At 41.6% G+C, this 19762-nt stretch overlaps 1 protein-coding gene across 1 annotated transcript; it reads left to right on the top strand.

The window, feature by feature from the left end:
- The first annotated feature begins 3322 nt into the window (after window positions 1-3322).
- Window positions 3323-9584, top strand: LOC125508128 (5-methylthioadenosine/S-adenosylhomocysteine deaminase-like). The gene is made up of 9 exons (XM_048672728.1): window positions 3323-3367; window positions 4372-4530; window positions 5519-5668; window positions 6184-6327; window positions 6676-6832; window positions 7158-7330; window positions 7576-7631; window positions 8192-8294; window positions 8851-9584. The coding sequence occupies exons 1-9, from the start codon at window positions 3338-3340 to the stop codon at window positions 8938-8940; spliced, it is 1062 nt and encodes a 353-aa protein (XP_048528685.1). The 5' UTR covers window positions 3323-3337; the 3' UTR covers window positions 8941-9584.
- Window positions 9585-19762: the final 10178 nt, after the last annotated feature.

The following is a 19762-nucleotide window of genomic DNA, read 5'->3' as shown; positions in this document are numbered from 1 at the left end:
TTCTGCCAATCTGATTTGATGGTAACCGGAACGGAGATCTAACTTCGAAAACCAGCTAGCTCCTGATAGTTCATCGAGTAATTCATCAATGGCTGGAATAGGGAATTTTGGAGTGACGGTCAGCGCATTTAACTTGCGATAGTCAATGCACAAACGCCATTGGCCGTCTTTCTTGCGCACCAGAATTGCCGGAGAAGCAAAGGGACTATTGGAGTGTTGGATGATGCCCGAAGCTAGCAACTCTTCGACTTGACGCTCAATTTCATTTTTGGTATCTGGTGAGTGCCGATACGGACGGATATTGATTGGTTGAGCCCCTGGAAGGAGTGGGATCCGGTGGTCGCAAGCTCTGCGAGGTGGAAGGCCCTGGGGGGTGGCAAACACATCAGAAAACTCTTCTAAAATGTGCTGAATTTCAACTGGCACTGATGATGTATCAGCAAGCTGTTGTGCTTGTTTGTGCTGATCAGGAGTAGCACAGAGGTACACAAGATGATCCACTTCGCTCTGGACACACATGTGCTGCAGTTCTTTAGCAGATATTTGAGGGCATTTGTTTTCAGAGAATTTGTGCCCTTGTAACTGAATCGGGGTAGACGCCGAGGGAATTGTCACCGTTTTGTTGATCCAATCAATGTGTGGATTCAAAGCTTCCAGCCAGTCCATTCCCACAATCACATCAAAACCTCCCAAAGGCAACACTTTAAAAGAGGTGGCAAACTGATGCCCTTGTACTGTCCACTGACATTCAGTTAATTCTTGCTCACACCGCAGCTCTGCTCCGTTTGCAACCTTCACACGAGCTGCTTTGGGTAATTGTTGTAATCCCAGCAAGCCCTCGGCACAACGTGAGTTGATGAAGGACGCTGAGCTGCCCGAGTCAATCAACACTTCCACAGCTTGTTCCTGGATCAATGCGCTGAACTGCAGTAGTTTGGAAGAGTCATTCCCGTTGAATGCTTGCAAAGATACTGCATAAACTATTTCTTCAGTGGAATCTGGACCAACACTCGTCTCTCCGTCTGTGTTTTGTTCAATCCCCATGAAATCCATTAATTCCTCCAACACATGCATCTGGATTGTGGTTGGACAAGTGTGGTCACGCCCCCAACGCTCGCCACACTTGAAGCATAATCCCCTGGCTCTTTTGTATGCACGAAGAGTGTTCAGCGGGTTTGTTTCTTGTGGTGCTTGCCTTGGTTGTTCAACCGGTGCTGCACGGGCCGCTTCGAGGCCGCGGCGATCCGCTGCGACTGGTGTTGTAGGAGGACGAGGTTGGTGGAGGGGCACTGCCTGAGGAGGTAGGCGAGGCGATGGCCGGAAAACTTGTTCAGGGGGACGAAACTGCTCCGGCCTTCCCCCGTCATGCGCTTCCTCCTGGACCAATGCAAGGGCGCAGGCCGTGTCCAAGTCTGGAGGCCGCTGCACCATGATCGCAGCGCGCAAGTCCGCCCTCAGGCCGCCGATGAACCGTGTCAAAAAGTAGAAAGGATGAACCTCGTCAGAATAAGATAATAACTGGTTCATCAAATGTTCAAAGCGATCAATGTAATCCTGTACTGAACTATGCTGTTTAATGGCAAAAAATTGTCTAATAAGGAGCTGATGGCGATCACGCCCAAAGCGGGTTGATAAAACGTTGCATAGCCCCCCCCCCCCCCCCCCCCCCCCCCCCCCCCCCCCCCCCAATCCAAGCATAACACTTTCTTACGAACTGATTGCAACCAGACTGCTGTCGTAGGAGAAAAATTCAGTGTAGCCATTTGCACCCAAACTGACTCTGGGATCCCATAGATGGTGAAGTATTGTTCACAGAGATCTTTCCACAACAGTGGGTTCTCTCCATCGAACACAGGAAAAGGCATGGAAGGTGGACTGGGAGCATTTGAGGCAAAAAATGGTGCTAAATTCCCTGAACCCCCAGCCGGTGACAGAGTGTTGGTGACAGCAGGTAACTGAAGCCGGGAATTGACCGTACCGTTGGCCGGAGGGGCCGGCGGGCTGACGAGCACCGCGTCGACCGCCGTCCGTGGAGGTGATGCAGCGCCGAGGCCATCGGCCCGAGGAGGAAGACGCGCCGGGGATCCGTCCGAAGACGAATTGTTCTTCCGCGCCAACAGATCGGTGTGATCTGTTGCCGACGCCTCCTCTGCGTCGTTTCCCTTGTCGCCCGCGCGCTGCTTCTTGAGTAAGTCGACTTCCTCCTGCAGATCGGCGATCTGCGAGTCAATCCCAGGTCTCCATGACGCGAACTCAGCGGCGACGGAAGACTTGATGTCCTCCTTCCATTCCGCCCGCAGCTCCTTGAAGAACTCCTTGAGGTCGCCCTTGGTGACGGGCTCCTGGTCCTTCTGCATCCTTTCCGCTCGCTGCTGTCGTGTTTCGATGATGGACGCCGCCAGGGCGGAAGCAAAATTGGGCGCTGGGCTCTGAGTACCAAGTGTTAGCACGGCACTAGTATTACTCTCAGAATATGGTGGTGGTTCACAAGATCTGAAGATTACAAGCACCAAGGTGCCAAATTGGAGATGAGTGGAAAAGGAACTAGGGTTCTAAGGTAGTAGGTAGCCGCCGCCGTGCCGTGCCGTGCCTTGATCGATCTTCGATCCCCTCAGGGTTGCCAGCTTCTCCCTTTATCCCTCCTGTGTTGCGTTCACCCACTGGCTGCCACTCACTCTTGGGTTGGGTTTCTTGATCCTCTTGGCTGGGCCTTGGGCTGTCTCCTCGTCGGGCTCGGTAGTTGGTTGGGCTGATGGGCTGGTGCTGTCAGGGGTGCTAACAAGTGTATTCCTGAAGGATTTTATTGACACGTGCAAGTGCAAGCAGGTGCCCAGCATTTTGCATCTTGGGTTTGTTGATTCCAAATGTTGCTTTTACATGAGGACATTAGGTACATTTTGGTACTTGTACAGCTCTAATGCTCTGTTTGTGAGATTGTGCATCGTAGAGGCATGTTTGTCATGGAGGAAATATAGAGTTGGGTCCATCTGCAAATCAAGCTTGGTCTGCCTGCATATAAACTTCAAGGAACACTCTGTTATTTCTTAGTGTTGCATTGTGCTATTTGGACCAAGCTTGATACCATGTGAACCAAGTGTGGTTCCATTCCACCAGCAAAATGTATGTGGTCTGTGGTGTCATCTCTAAGAACCCGCCAAATCTTTTAATAGCATTGGCTTCCACTCCCACTTGTGGATGAGAACCCAGGGTAGAGTTGTCCTTGTAGTTGTCTGATACTCTTATCCCATTTGACCAGATGGAATCATTCTGAGGGCTCCCTACTATCCTTTTGAGGGCTTTGGGTGCCTCGAGGTAGACACGATCCATTTGTTGCTGGATGAGTCCCACTCCTTCCTTATTCCTGACAGTACGAAAGATGTCATTAGTACCATTTTCATATCTTATTATATGCAAGAATTTCGTTCTTTGCAAGTTGAATCATGCTTATTATGTGTACAGATCCTATTCAATAGCTTTTTTAGATGAGTTTGTTGAAATATATGTTCATAGTATAGATCTTTACATGTTTTTTATTTGTACTTCTGAAACAAATCTACGCATGTTGGTATGTCCTTTTTGCTTATTTTTTACTCACATTCTTGTAGAAAGAGTGAGGAATATATTACTCGCATCCTAAAATCCTAACAAATTTGGAGCACCCGGCCACCTAATGATTGTTTATTGTCTGATCTGTATGCCCTTTGTATGTTGAAATGAATTCTGTACTCTGTTAGATCCAGCGTTTTGATTATTTACTAGTTGATCAAAACGCACGAGTTTTTTGTTATCCTCAGATCTAGAAGTCTCATTTTTCTTGTACTCCTCCAATGGCACTGGAATATAAGAATAGTGGCTAGAAACCAATTTCTAAGCTGAATGAAGTTCAATTTCTTTTGTGCTGTTAATCATAAAAATCCTGATTTATGGCTTCAGGCTTGGTTAATCTGGTAGTATGCTGTTTGTATATCTTAACAGATGTATTGTTGGTTACTTGTGTATGTTTAGGGTAAAGTTCAGTAGCACTTATGTTCATTTTACAGTTACAATACATCATGTATGTCTTTTGATGGCCTATGGGTTGATCTACACTCCAAAGGTGTGAACTAAAGATGGAGATATTTTTTAAGAGTTGGGCATGCCTTAGGCGGATCTGGGCAAAACCTTTTAAGTTAGTGTATTGTTAAAATCAGTGTTTAATCTTTATATTGTGCTCACCTATAGCTAATTGACAAACAACGTCACATGTGTTCTGTATGGTATGGTCGGCCTGTACTCAGCTTCCTGAATAGATACGCTCAAACTAGCAGCAACCTGATGAATTCTACTGTCCCAATGCACCTAAACATATTTGTATTTGTCATTCAATGGCAGGTAACATGCTTTGCCGAAGCAGGTGGGCAGTATGTTTCAGAAATGGCACGGGCGGTGGAATTGCTGGGATTGCGTGCATGCTTGACAAAGTCAACAATGGACTGTGGTGATGGGTTACCTCCAAACTGGAGTTCTTGTTCTACCGACGACTGCATTCAGGTTTTCCCTCAAATCGGGATCAGGATCACTTTCTTAAACACTGTCACATGATGCAGTTCTTTTACTTGAACTCAATTTGTATCCTAGACTCGAGCCTTTCCATGGAACACATAACACCTTCTGTTCTCTTCCCCCAATTTGAAATAGTGCCATTCATATCTTTAGTGACTGCCATTGACAGCTCTAAACCGGTCTTCAGGGCCTAATGCCATACATAAAGGGCTTGTTTTCACTTCATCATTCTAGGGATGTGCATGTGCAACATGTAATTCAATAGCAGCATGAGCTCAGTCATGGAAGTAGCAGCCACTTCAGGGGGGCCTGCAGCTAGCTGGCATGTCAGCTGGCCCATGCGCAGGGAAGCGCTGAAGCTGAACATGTTGACCAGATCCAGCATCTGATGTGTTTATCGAGTTGTTAAGTGTGTCTCGCCTATTAGTTAGCATTATTTTGCCAGGCCAGCCCTATTTGTGGCACAGCTGATGCATATGTTGTAAGCAGAAATCAGTTAAGCATATTCCATCGTATCGATATCTGCATATTTAAGAACAGAGTTACTCTAAGAACATGTGGTACGTTAGATACTACTATGTTTATTGCTGAAGTTCGACAAGCGCTGGTACCCAATGTAAAATCCGTGGACATGAGAAGTCTGCACGGAACAAACAATTCCTAAATTTGGAAAATCTGAGAAGGCATGATTCAAGTAGGCTACAGGGTATGGCAAAATTTGCAAGTACAATTGGAAGTAGAGAAGGAATAATAAGGTTACCAAAAATTGTTGCTTTTTATATCATCCGTTGCTCATTTTTTCCTTGTTTTTCCTGTGCAACAGCTATTTGGGATTTACTGTACCTAAATAAGGTTAATTCTTATTTGATTGGTTTATGTCTGCACAAGTTAAGATCCATCTAAGTCCAAATACACATGTGTTTATTCTCGACATACTTGACTGTTATGTGATGTGAATGACTTTTCTTTCACGCAGTCACAGAAGGATCTATATGAAAAGCATCATAACACAGCTGATGGGCGAATCAGGATATGGTTTGGGTTGAGACAGATCATGAATGCGACAGATCGGTTACTGCTTGAAACAAGGGATGCTGCACAGGAACTGAATACTGGAATCCATATGGTATTAAAGTAGTTTATTTGTGCCGCAAAGTTTACCTTCTCTTTCTCCCCCCTCTCCCTTGCCCCTTCTGTGCACAAGCCGCAGGTCCTTATTATCTTCACAGGGATTACAATAGGATAGAATAATTTAAGCAAGAAAATCAGGCATTTTATCAAAGCAAAAAAAAAGTCACTCACAAATGCATGCTTCTCTCCTTATAAATTGGAGCTTGGAACCATGGAACGACGAAATGTTTTATCTCGTTTCGGATATTGTTGTATCATTTAATTAATTTATTGAAATAAAACCTGGATGCTATATTTAATGATGCTTGGAGGACTGCCTGGAGTTGTTTTTGCGTTGTGCATTTCTATGATTTGGGCTCCTAGAGAATTATCTTGCTAATTTAACTGAAATTCGTTCCAATGTGAGGAGCCGAACACAAAATGATTATACTATTTTACTATTCCAGTAGAAGTTTTTGCTCAGCTAACTGCTATACATTGCTTATGCTTTGCTTTTTATTATTTTTGCAGCATATTGCGGAAATACCATATGAAAATCAGCTTGTAATGCGGATGAAGAAAATTGATCATGGGACAGTTACATATTTAGAGAAAATTGATTTTCTGAGGAGTAATTTGCTGGCTGCCCATTCTGTTTGGTTGAATGAGTCTGAGGTAAGTAAGCTTTTCCACAATCGAATGTTACCTTTCACGTTATGTACCCTGGTTGTGCTCTGAGAATGTATGGTAATTATGGAATACCATAACTTTAAATCTAGGTTAAACTGTATGGCTTTTAATTGTACAAAGGCTGCCTCAGTGTACATCCAATTATGCCAGCAGTCATCACTGTACATAATCAGCATATAACCTGTTGCAGCAGCTATATGCTTCTTTTTTCTATATGTTAATTTCTCTGTCTAAATTCTTTACTATGCACTGTCTACCTTCTGATATGCTTTGTGATACTGGAATGCAAAATATAACTTTGGCAAACTTTTCATTTGAGTTTCTCACTTGCAGATAAGTCATTTTTCAAACGCTGGTGTCAAGGTTTCTCATTGCCCAGCATCTGCCATGAGAATGTTGGGGTTTGCTCCTATTAGGGAAATGCTGGATTCTGGTGTTTGTGTCTCTCTCGGTACCGATGGAGCACCAAGCAATAACAGAATGAGCATTGGTCTGCTTAATAAACTATAATCACAGATGTTTTTACGAGTGTGTTTAGCTTTGCTCTTAGTTTTCTTCACCTATGTTGTTTGGCACCCAGCAGTAGCGAGGATTCTGTCAGAGTTTTGCATCTAATATTTTATATTAAATGCACTCCGTAGTGATCCTAGGGCATATCCATTTGTTCTGTAAAGAAATAGGTGTGCCATATTTTTCTGTTATTATGTTCCTTGTCCAGTATCTATTGAATATGCATGGTTTTGATGATAGTTTTACAGATTCGATGCCTATTGTGGCTCACTCTATAATTTACAAGATTACCTTGTGCTGTACAGTTGATGAGATGTACCTAGCCTCCCTTATTAACAAAGGGCGTGAGGCCTATATCAGTGGTACAACAAACCCAACCGTGCTTCCTTCTGAGACTCTGCTGACGATGGCTACTATTAATGGTGCAAAAGCGGTTCTGTGGGATAATGAAATAGGCTCTCTGGAGGTTGGCAAAAAGGTGCTGCCGTTAGCTGCTAATTTTGTCATATGTGGTGCTTGAAAATACTGGTTTATGTATTCTTTTGAAACTGGATTTATGCCTACAGTTCAATCATCTTAAATGAAAATCCATTATGTTCTGTGCGGACATTCCAGATTATGATTTCCTAGTATAATCAAATGGTCTGGATCTATTGATTTCTTATTTATTTTAACTAATATCAATATCTTGTTGACGCTTGAGGTTTTTTGTTGGTTTTGCAGGCGGACCTGATTGTGGTGAATCCATTTAAGTGGTCCATGCTTCCGTTACATGACAGGTATGCACCACTGCTATTTTTCTAAGAGCAAATTACTGCATTTTTGTATTGAGTTCCCACTGAGTTTTGTTTCAACTCATTAACCAAGTATCCTTTGCATGCAATCCCTGTCTTGAAGGTTGCAATAGCCATTGTTCATATTCATTAATAACGCATTGTTTATTCTTACTGTTTACATACAGGACTCTCATAATACATGTAGCTTCGTTACTACTCCCTCCGTTCCTAAATATTTGTCTTTCTAGAGATTTTAACAAGTGACTACATACGGAGCAAAATGAGTGAATCTACATTCTAAAATATGTCTATATACATCCGTATGTGGTAGTCCATTTGAAATCTCTAAAAAGACAAATATTTAGGAACGGAGGGAGTAAATTATATTTCTAGCTCTGTAGCCTGCCTACAATGCAATACGTAAAGCTATTGAGCTTCAGCTCCCTATTATTGCACGAAAACAGAAGTACTACACATACTCAACATTACAATTTATTTTAAATAATATTTGACAATAAGAATCGAATTTAAAATCATGGTATTAACTTTTTTCTGCTATGCAGCATTGCCAACATTGTTTATTGCATGCGGTCAGAAAATATCGAATCTGTTATGTGCAATGGCCAATGGATTATGAAGGATCAGAAGATTATGAATGTAAATGAGGTAATTTTCTCCTTTTCTTTGCCTAATTAATATTGAGATGAAGGAAAAGAAGTACCTAGGTTGTTTCACTTTGCCAAAAGGCTAGGAAAGTTGTGCAAAGCTGCAGTTTCATTCCACATTTTCTCTGTAGATGCGACTCAGTTTGAAAGTATACTTTATTTTTCTGGAATGGTACTCTGCATCTCCTTGCATACTTGTATTAACACACTGTGGTTTAGTTATTAATGCAATGGAGCAAGAGGCCCGTTTCATTAAAAAAATCCAGTTAAAAAAACTCGCCGACATAATTTATTATAGCTGAGGAGATTCGACAATCGATGTTGTGCTTGCTCCTCAGCATATCACCAAGTAGTCGGACTAGAAAAGAGCAACATTGGAATATTCATGCTCTGGAATAACTGCAAATTTGTAATGGTTGTGAAAATGGAAGTGGTAACCACTTTCATCGCTAAAGATCATATGCTTTGCTCAAGCAATGTTTGAATCCCATAATAATAGCTAAGATACATCATTGATGGTGCTTCCGCTGTTTCTAATATATCTTTCTGTGGTCTAGGAGGAGGTAATTTCTTCAGCAGTAAAGAGAGCAACTGCCCTCCTAGCGCGAGCTGGCATCAATCTCCCTGAAAGGATGAACTACTTGTGATTTTATCATGCTAGTTCTTCTCCCCGAAACTTTCGGTCCCAATGATCAAGCTGAATATGGAGCTCATGCATAACCTTTCGTGGGGTTATTCAATGCTTGTTCTTCTCCTGGAAACTGCTATTTTTGCACTTTTAAGCGAGGTTAATTGCTCGTTTGAGAAGGAATAAGTCGACGATTAATTTGGGGGGAGGACTAGCATGCATAATCTTCAATCCAATGATAAAACTGAAGATGAAGCTCAATCTTCAAGTGAAGAATCTCAAGCTCCATTGTAGGACCCTCAAGTCCAAGGTGGAACTCAAGCTCCAAGTGAAGAAAACAAGTTCCATGTAATATCAAGATTCTGATCAAGCTCCGCCGCTGCCCCCCAATAGTTCATACTAGCGGCCTCGGTGCCATTGTTTGCTTAGTTGTGACTTGTCCGGTTGCTGCTTTTGTTCGAAAAATTAAGGTGACTTTGTGGTTCAGGTCCGTGTCGAGATTTAGTATAAAAATCCTGATAGTATCTGGGCATATTAACAACTCAACATGAAGCATGCATGATCCCAGTCTGCATGTTCTGAACGTATTAGTATCAATGCATATTAGTATTAGCAGGCTCTCATAAATAATATAGGAGATTTTATATTTTTAGAAAAGGAGGATGACCCCCGGCCTCTGCATTTGGGCGATGCATGCAGCCATAAATAGTATAGGAGATGGATGACGAAAACAGTAATTGAAACGCACAAAGAAATAATCAGCTTTATATTGAAGAAAACGATCATCACTTGCACATGCTGTCACTACTTAATCTCTTGTCATACTGATAACTTCCACTGAATCAGAAACTTGTTCTCATATCTAATCGGCGAAGTTGTTTGTCATAGTAAATGTGAAAAAGCAAAGCTTGTGCTTCCGAAGAGGTAGCCACTTATCTAAGGTCTGAACAACCCAATGCATCTAAACACAGCACACGAATTGTGCTAGCAATTTTAAATTCCTTACAAATGAGGGAAAGTGAACCCTGGCAATGAACATTTACCTCATGTCTCATTTTACCTCATGGCCTTTGTTCCGTTATCAAACGGAACCCGGGCGTGCCCCCCCCCCCCCCCCCCCCCCTGAATATCGATTTTTGTACGACATAATCCTTTGAAAGACCGATGCAATTGTTCTATGCATTGACACCATTATCCTTCAAGAAACTAGATGATTCATTGCCGCATAGGTACCCTAGGAGCTAGCCGAGCGTGAGGTAACCGAATCCGTGAAGGACGTGAGTGGCAACGTCGTCCAACCCTTGGGAATCACACAACAAGCACGATAAGGAACTGCCATCTTTCTATAAGTGGAAGAAGATGGAGGAGCCATCCTCCTCGACATGCCATCTGTTGTTGAGCTAGATGCCCACCTCAGTGATGAGCCCTCCCTCCGAGTTGCGGCAGAGAGTGAAGGGACGTCATCCTCGTGCTCAAGCCTAATGATGAGGTGCACCACCAAGAAATCCAAGTCATTGCGTCTGTTCCCCTCGTGGCAGTGCTCCAACAAGAAGCCAGGGCCGAAAGCTGTAGGAAGCAGGAATAGTCTTAGCCGACATGGGAACGACTAAAGTGGATGGCGGTGGGCCGTGCCACCCATGCCCGGTCTTCGCCATTGTGCATGTTGCCCATCATCGAAGTTGGCTTCGGGGCCTCTTCACTAGGAGCTCTAGCTCCTCAAGCTGGAGGAGCAACGGTGGAGGAAGAGGAAGGAGAGACCTAGGGGGAGCACGCCACGTTGCCATTGTTTTCTATTGCTCTTGTGTGAGAAGAAGACCAAAGTAAAACACAAGTAAACGAGCTAGGGTTATAACTAAGACTCCGGCTCGTTACCCAGATACTCTAGGTGGAACCCAAGTGCAACCAGAGAAACAGATGGATACTCTAGCTCTGACCCGAGAGGGGTCATATAGTAAAACCCGGACGCTCCGGCTACAAAAACAACACGCTCCATAACCACAATTAGCTAGCCGGAGACTCCTGCTGAAATAGCTTGAAGACTCTGGTTGACTCAGAGCGACTCTTTTGCTGAGGCTTGGGATTTGGTTAGGCCTTTTGGCTTTTAGACTTAGGGCACAGGAAATGAGTATAATGATCAATGACATGAGATTTTCTTTGCCTCCTGATACGTCCATTTTGCATCATGCTTTTATATCGATATTTATTGCATTATGGGCTGTTATTACACATTATGTCACAATACTTATGCATATTCTCTCTTATTTTACAAGGTTTACATAAAGAGGGAGAATGCCGACAGCTGGGATTCTGGGCTGGAAAAGGAGCAAATATTAGAGACCTATTCTGCACAGCTCCAAAAGTCCTGAAACTTCACGGAAGACGTTTTCAGAATATATAAAAAATACTGAGCGCAAGAAGTTCACCAGGGGGGCCACACCCTGCCCACGAGGGTGGGGGCACGCCCTACCCCCCTGGGCGCGCCCCCAACCTCGTGGGCCCCCTGGTGGCCCTCCGATGGCCATCTTCTGCTATATTGAGTCTTTCGATGAGAAAAAAAATCATAAGCCATCTTCTTGGATGAAACTCTACCGCCACGAGGCGGAACCTTGGCGGATCCAATATAGGGCTCCGGCAGAGCTATTCTGCCGGGGAAACTTCCCTCCGGGAGGGGGAAATCATCACCATCGTCATCACCAACGCTCCTCTCATCGGGAGAGGGCAATCTCCATCAACATCTTCACCAGCACCATCTCCTCTCAAAACCCTAGTTCATCTCTTGTATCCAATTCTTGTCTCCAAGTCCGGGATTGGTACTAGTAGGTTGCTAGTAGTGTTAATTACTCCTTGTAGTTGATGCTAGTTGGTTTATTTGGTGGAAGATCATATGTTCAGATCCTATATGCATATTAATACCCCTCTGATTATGAACATGATTATGCTTTGTGAGTAGTTACGTTTGTTCCTGAGGACATGGGAGAAGTCTTGCTATTAGTAGTCATGTGAATTTGGTATTCGTTCGATATTTTGATGAGATGTATGTTGTCTCTCCTCTAGTGGTGTTATGTGAACGTCGACTACATGACACTTCACCATTATTTGGGCCTAAAGGAAGGCATTGGGAAGTAATAAGTAGATGATGGGTTGCTAGAGTGACAGAAGCTTAAACCCTAGTTTATGCATTGCTTCGTAAGGGGTTGATTTGGATCCATATGTTTCATGCTATGGTTAGGTTTACCTTAATACTTTTGTTGTAGTTGCGGATGCTTGCAATAGAGGTTAATCATAAGTGGGATGCTTGTCCAAGTAAGGACAGTACCCAAGCACCGGTCCACCCACCTACCAAATTATCAAAGTACCAAACGCGGATCATATGAACGTGATGAAAACTAGCTTGACGATATTCCCATGTGTCCTCGGGAGCGCTTTTCTCTATATAAGAGTTTGTCTAGGCTTGTCCTTTGCTACAAAAAGGATTGGGCCACCTTGCTGCACTTTATTTACTTTTGTTGCTTGTTGCTCGTTACAAATTATCCTATCACAAAACTATCTGTTACCACTTATTTTAGTACTTGCAGAGAATACCTTGCTGGAAACTGCTTATCATTTCCTTATGCTCCTCGTTGGGTTCGACACTCTTACTTATCGAAAGGACTACGATAGATCCCCTATACTTGTGGGTCATCAAGACTCTTTTCTGGCGCCGTTGCCAGGGAGTGAAGCGCCTTTGGTAGGCAGAATTTGGTAAGGAAAATTTATATAGTGTGCTGAAATTTACTGTCACTTGTTACTATGGAAAGTAATCCTCTGAGGGGCTTGTTCGGGGTATCTTCACCCCGACCAGTAGAACAAAGAGTTGCTCCTCAACCTACTGAACCTACTGAAAATGAAAATGTCTGCTTTGAAATTCCTTTCGGTATGTTAGAAAAACTGTTAGCTAATCCTTTTGCAGGAGATGGAACAAAGCATCCTGATGAGCACCTAATATATGTGGATGAAGTTTGTGGATTATTTAAGCTTGCAGGTGTACCCGGAGATGTTATTAAAAAGAAGGCCTTCCCTTTATCTTTGAAGGAAGATGCATTGACATGGTATAGGCTATGTGATGATACGGGGTCATGGAACTACAAACGATTGAAATTGGAATTTCATTAGAAGTTTTATCCTATGCATCTTGTTCATCGTGATCGCAATTATATATATATATTTTTTTTGGCCTCACGAAGGAGAAAGCATCGCTCAAGCTTGGGGGAGGCTTAAATCAATGTTATATTCATGCCCCAATCATGAGCTCTCAAGAGAAATGATTGTTCAAAATTTATATGCTCGGCTTTCTGATAACAATCACACCATGCTCAATACTTCTTGTGCTTTTATGATGAAGACTATTGAGTTCAAATAGGATTTATTGGAAAGAATTAAACGCAACTATGAAGATTGGGACCTCGACAAAGGTAAGGAGTCAGGTATGACACCTAAGTTTGATTGTGTTAAATTATGGATACCGATGTTTTTCGTAAATTTAGCACTAAATATGGACTTGACTCTGAGATGGTAGATTCTTTCTGTGAATATTTTGCTACTTATGTTGATCTCCCCAAGGAGAAGTGGTTTAAATATCATCCTACCATAGAAGTAAAAGTAGTTGCACCTATTAAAGTTGAAGAAAAGACTATCACTTATAATGATCCTATTGTTCCTACTTCTTATGTTGAGAAACCACCTTTCCCTGTTAGGATAAAGGATCATGCTAAAGCTTCAAATGTGGTTCGTAAAAGCAATATTAAAACTTATACACCTCCTGAGCAAATTAAAGTTGAACCTGATATTGCTATTGTTAAAGATCTCTTGTCTGATAATATTGATGGGCATGTTATTCATTTCCTTGATGAGACTGCTAGAATTGCTAAACCTTGTGCTAAAGATAAAAACAGACATGTGGTAGGCATGCATGTTATTTCTGTTAAAATAGGAGATCACTGTTATCATGGCTTATGTGATATGGGTGCCAGTGCTAGTGCAATACATATTGACCTATATAGAGATATTATGCATGATATTGCACCTGTTGAGTTAGAAGATATTGATGTCACAATTAAACTTGCCAATAGAGATACTATTTCACCAATGGGAATTGTTAGAGATGTTTAAATCTTGTGTGAGAAAACTAAATATCCTGCTGATTTTCTTGTTCTTGGTTCCCCACAAGATAGCTTTTGTCCCGTTATATTTGGTAGACCCTTCTTAAACACTGTTAATGCTAAGATAGATTGCAAAAAGGATGTTGTTACTATCGTTTAAATGATATGTCTCATGAATTTAATTTCTCTAAATTTAGTAGACAACACCGTGAAGAAGAATTACCTAGTAAGGATGAAATTATTGGTCTTGCTTCTATTGCCGTACCTCCTAGTGATCTTTTAGAACAATATTTGCTAGACCATGAAAATGATATGTTTATGAGTGAAAGAAAGGAAATAGATGAAGTATTCTTTAAACAGGAACCTATTCTGAAACACAATTTGCCTGTTGAAATCCTAGGGGATCCTCCTCCACCCAAGGGTGATCCCGTGTTTGAGCTTAAACCGTTGCCTGATACTCTTAAATATGCTTATCTTGATGAGAAAAAGATATATCCTGTTATTATTAGTGCTAACTTTTCAGAGCATGAGGAAGAGAGATTATTGAAAACTCTGAAGAAGCACCGTGCTGCTATTGGGTATACTCTTGATGATCTTAAGGGCATTGGTCCCACTCTATGTCAACATAAAATAAATTTGGAAGAAGATGCTAAACCAGTTCGTGATCATCAACGACGGTTGAATCCTAAAATGAAAGAAGTGGTAAGAAAGGAAATACTAAAGCTCCTTGAGGCAGGTATAATCTATCCCATTGTTGATAGTCAGTGGGTAAGTCCTGTCCATTGTGTCCCTAAGAAGGGAGGTATTACTGTCGTTCCTAATGATAAAGATGAATTGATTCCTCGAAGAATTATTACAGGTTATAGGATGGTAATTGATTTCCGCAAATTAAATAAGGACACTAAAAAGGATCATTACCCCTTACCTTTTATCGATCAAATGCTAGAAAGATTATCCAAACATACATATTTTTGCTTTCTAGATGGTTATTCTGGTTTCTCTCAAATACCTGTGTCAGCCAAGGATCAATCAAAGACTACTTTTACTTGCCCTTTTGGTACTTTTGCTTATAGACGTATGCCTTTTGGTTTATGTAATGCACTTGCTACCTTTCAAAGATGCATGATGGCTATATTCTCTGACTTTTGTGAAAAGATTTGTGAGGTTTTCATGGACGGTTTCTCCGTCTATGGATCTTCTTTTGATGATTGCTTGAGCAACCTTGATCGAGTTTTGCAGAGATGTGAAGAAACTAATCTTGTCTTGAATTGGGAAAAGTGCCACTTTATGGTTAATGAAGGTATTGTCTTGGGGCATAAAGTTTCTGAAAGAGGTATTGAAGTTGATAAAGCCAAAGTTGATGCTTTTGAAAAGATGACATGCCCCAAGGACATCAAAGGTATAAGAAGTTTCCTTGGTCACGCCGGATTTTATAGGAGGTTCATTAAGGACTTCTCAAAAATTTCTCGGCCTCTGACTAATTTATTACAAAAAGATATACCATTTATCTTTGATGATGATTATGTAGAAGCATTTGAAATACTTAAGAAAGCATTGATCTCTGCACCTATTGTTCCGCCACCTGATTGGAATTTACCCTTTGAAATTATGTGTGATGCTAGTGATTATGCTGTAGGTGCTGTTCTAGGGAAAAGAGTTGATAAGAAATTAAATGTTATTCAATATGCTAGTAAAACCCTAGACAATGCTCAAAGAAATTATGCTACTACTGAAAAAGAATTCTTAGCAGTTGTATTTGCTTGTGATAAGTTCAGACCTTATATTATTGATTCTAAAGTAACTATTCACACTGATCATGCTGCTATTAAATATCTTATGGAAAATAAAGATGCTAAACTTAGACTTATTAAATGGGTTCTCTTGCTACAAGAATTTGACTTACATATTGTTGATAGAAAGGGAGCTGAGAACCCCATTGCAGACAACTTGTCTAGGTTAGAAAATGTGCTTGATGACCCACTACCTATTGATGGTAGCTTTCCTAATGAGCAATTAAATGTCATAAATGCTTCTCATACTGCTCCATGGTATGCTGATTATGCTAATTACATTGTTGCTAAGTTTATTCCACTTAGTTTCACATATTAGCAAAAGAAAAGGTTCTTCTATGATTTGAGGCATTACTTTTGGGATGACCCACATCTTTATATAGAAGGAGTGGATGGTGTTATTAGACGTTGTGTACCTGGGCATGAACAGGAAAAGATCCTACACAAGTGTCACTCCGAAGCTTATGGAGGACACCATGCTGGAGATAGAACTGCACATAAGGTACTGCAATCTGGTTTTTATTGGCCTACTCTCTTCAAGGATGCACGTAAGTTTGTCTTATCTTGTGATGAATGTCAAAGAATTGGTAATGTTAGTAGACATCAAGAAATGCCTATGAATTATTCACTTGTTATTGAACCATTTGATGTTTGGGGCTTTGATTATATGGGACCCTTTCCTTCATCTAATGGATATACACATATTTTAGTTGCTGTTGATTACGTTACTAAGTGGGTAGAAGCTATTCCAACTAGTAGTGCTGATCATAACACTTCTATTAGAATGCTTAAAGAAGTTATTTTTCCAAGATTTGGAGTCCCTAGATATTTAATGACTGATGGTGGTTCACATTTTATTCATGGTGCTTTCCGTAAAATGCTTGCTAAATATGATATTAATCATAGAACTGCATCCCCTTATCACCCTCAGTCTAGTGGTCAAGTAGAATTGAGTAATAGAGAGCTCAAATTAATTTTGCAAAAGACTTTCAATAGGTCTAGAAAGAATTGGTCCAAGAAACTTGATGATGCATTATGGGCCTATAGAACTGCATATAAAAATCCTATGGGTATGTCTCCGTATAAAATGGTTTATGGAAAATCATGTCACTTACCTCTCGAACTAGAACACAAGGCATATTGGGCTATTAAGGAGCTCAATTATGATTTTAAACTTGCCGGTGGGAAGAGATTATTTGATATTAGCTCACTCGATGAATGGAGAACCCAAGCCTACGAAAATGCCAAGTTGTTTAAATAAAAAGTTAAAAGATGGCATGATAAAAAGGATACAAAAGCGTGAATTTAATGTAGGTGATTATGTATTGCTATACAACTCTCGTTTAAGATTTTTTGCAGGAAAACTTCTCTCTAAATGGGAAGGTCCTTATGTTATCGAGGAGGTTTATCATTCCGGTGCCATAAAAATCAACAATTTCGAAGGCACAAATCCGAAGGTGGTGAACGGTCAAAGAATTAAACATTATATCTCAGGTAATACTATAAATGTTGAAACCAATGTTATTGAAACCATAACCCCGGAGGAATACATAAGGGACACTTTCCGGAACGTTTCAGACTCCGAAAAGGAATAGGTATGTGGTACAGTAAGTAAACCGACTCCAAAACAGTTTCTAAGGCAATATTTCTCCGTTTTGGAATATTTAGAAAAATAGAAAAATAAGAAGCAGTCCGGGAAGGACACGAGGGCTCCATGAGGGTGGAGGGCACGCCCTACCCTCCTAGGCGCGCCCCTACCTCGTGGGCACCTCGTGCGCTCTCCGGACTCCGCTTTCTTACACGACACGTATTTTGGTCGGTAAAAATTCATTATATAATCTCCCGGGGGGTTTTGACTCCTGTATCACGCAATTATCCTCTGTTTGTGTTTCGAGCTATTTTTCTGACAGATCCAGGACGTCATGTCGTCTTCAAGTGCCCCCAAAGACCAGTTCTTCGAGAAGGTCATCAACCCCTACCTCGCGGAGGTGCTGCAACACCCTTAAACCATTGAGATGCGTGAGGGGTTGTTGCACATCTGCGATGTTGAGGGACCAAGGAAGACCGGAAGCACAGAGGCATTTGATGACCCACAAGTATAGGGGATCTATCGTAGTCCTTTCGATAATTAAGAGTGTCGAACCCAACGAGGAGCAAAAGGAAATGATAAGCGGTTTCCAGCAAGGTTCTCTGCAAGTACTGAAATAAGTGGTAACAGATAGTTTTGTGATAGGATAATTTGTAACGAGCAACAAGTAACAAAAGTAAATAAAGTGCAGCAAGGTGGCCCAATCCTTTTGTAGCAAAGGACAAGCCTGGACAAACTCTTATATGATGTAAAGCGCTCCCGAGAACACATGGGAATATCACCAAGCTAGTTTTCATCACGTTCATATGATTCGCATTCGGTACTTTGATAATTTGGTATGTGGGTGGACCGGTGCTTGGGTGCTGCCCTTACTTGGACAAGCATCCCTCTTATGATTAACCTCTATTGCAAGTATCCACAACTATAACAAAAGTATTAGGTAAACCTAACCATAGCATGAAACATATGGATCCAAATCAGCCCCTTACGAAGCAACACATAAACTAGGGTTTAAGCTTCTGTCACTCTAGCAACCCATCATCTACTTATTTCTCCCCAATGCCTTCCTCTAAGCCCAAACAATGGTGAAGTGTCATGTAGTCGACGTTCACATAACACAACTAGAGGAGAGACAACATACATCTCATCAAAATATCGAACGAATACCAAATTCACATGACTACTAATAGCAAGACTTCTCCCATGTCCTCAGGAACAAAAGTAACTACTCACAAAGCATAAACATGTTCATAATCAGAGGGGTATTAATATGCATATAGGATCTGAACATAGGATCTTCCACCAATTAAAGCAACTAGCATTAACTACAAGGAGTAATTAACACTACTAGCAACCTACTAACACCAATCCCGTACTTAGAGACAAGAATTGGATACAAGAGATGAACTAGGGTTTTGAGATGAGATGGTGCTGATGAAGATGTTGATGGAGATTTCCCTCTCCCGATGAGAGGAGCGTTGGTGATGACGATGGCCATGATTTCCCCCTCCGGGAGGGAAGTTTCCCCGACAGAACAGCTCCACCAGAGCCCTAGATTGGTTCCGCAAAGGTTCCGCCTCATGGCGGCGGAGTTTCATCCGAGAAGATGGCTTATGATTTTTCCCATCGAAAGACTCCATATAGTAGAAGATGGCCACCGGAGGGCCACCAGGGGGCCCACAAGGTAGGGGCACGCGCCCAGGGGGTAGGGCACGCCCCCACCCTTGTGGGCAGGGTGTGCCCCCCTGGTGAAGTTCTTGCTCTCGGTATTTTTTATATATTTGGAAAACATCTTCCATGAAGTTTCAGGACTTTTGGAGCTGTGCAGAATAGGTCTCTAATATTTGCTCATTTTCCAGCCTAGAATCCCAGCTGCCGGCATTCTCCCTCTTTATGTAAACCTTGTAGAATAAGAGAGAATAGGCATAAGTATTGTGACATAATGTGTAATAACAGCGCATAATGCAATAAATATTGATATAAAAGCATGATGCAAAATGGACGTATCAACTCCCCCAAGCTTAGACCTCGCTTGTCCTCAAGCGAAAAGCCGAAATCAAAAAATATGTCCACATGTTTAGAGATAGAGGTGTCGATAAAAATAAAATACGGACATGAGGGCATCATGATCATTCTTAGAACAACAACTTATATAATTCTTGTCATATAATCTCTTATGCTAGAGTAATAATTCAATCACAATATCAAGTATGAATCGTAAACTTCATTGAAAACTAACAAACTACAATCTCAGTCATTGAAGCAATTGCAATTTATCATAACATAGGAAAGAGTCAATGTATAAGAGCTTTTCAGCAAGTCCAC

The sequence above is a fragment of the Triticum urartu genome, chromosome 5, assembly GCF_003073215.2.
Source record: "Triticum urartu cultivar G1812 chromosome 5, Tu2.1, whole genome shotgun sequence".
NCBI classification, from domain to species: Eukaryota; Viridiplantae; Streptophyta; class Magnoliopsida; order Poales; family Poaceae; genus Triticum; species Triticum urartu.
Note: the sequence above shows the minus strand (reverse complement) of the source record. Positions and strands in the feature narration are given on the sequence as shown.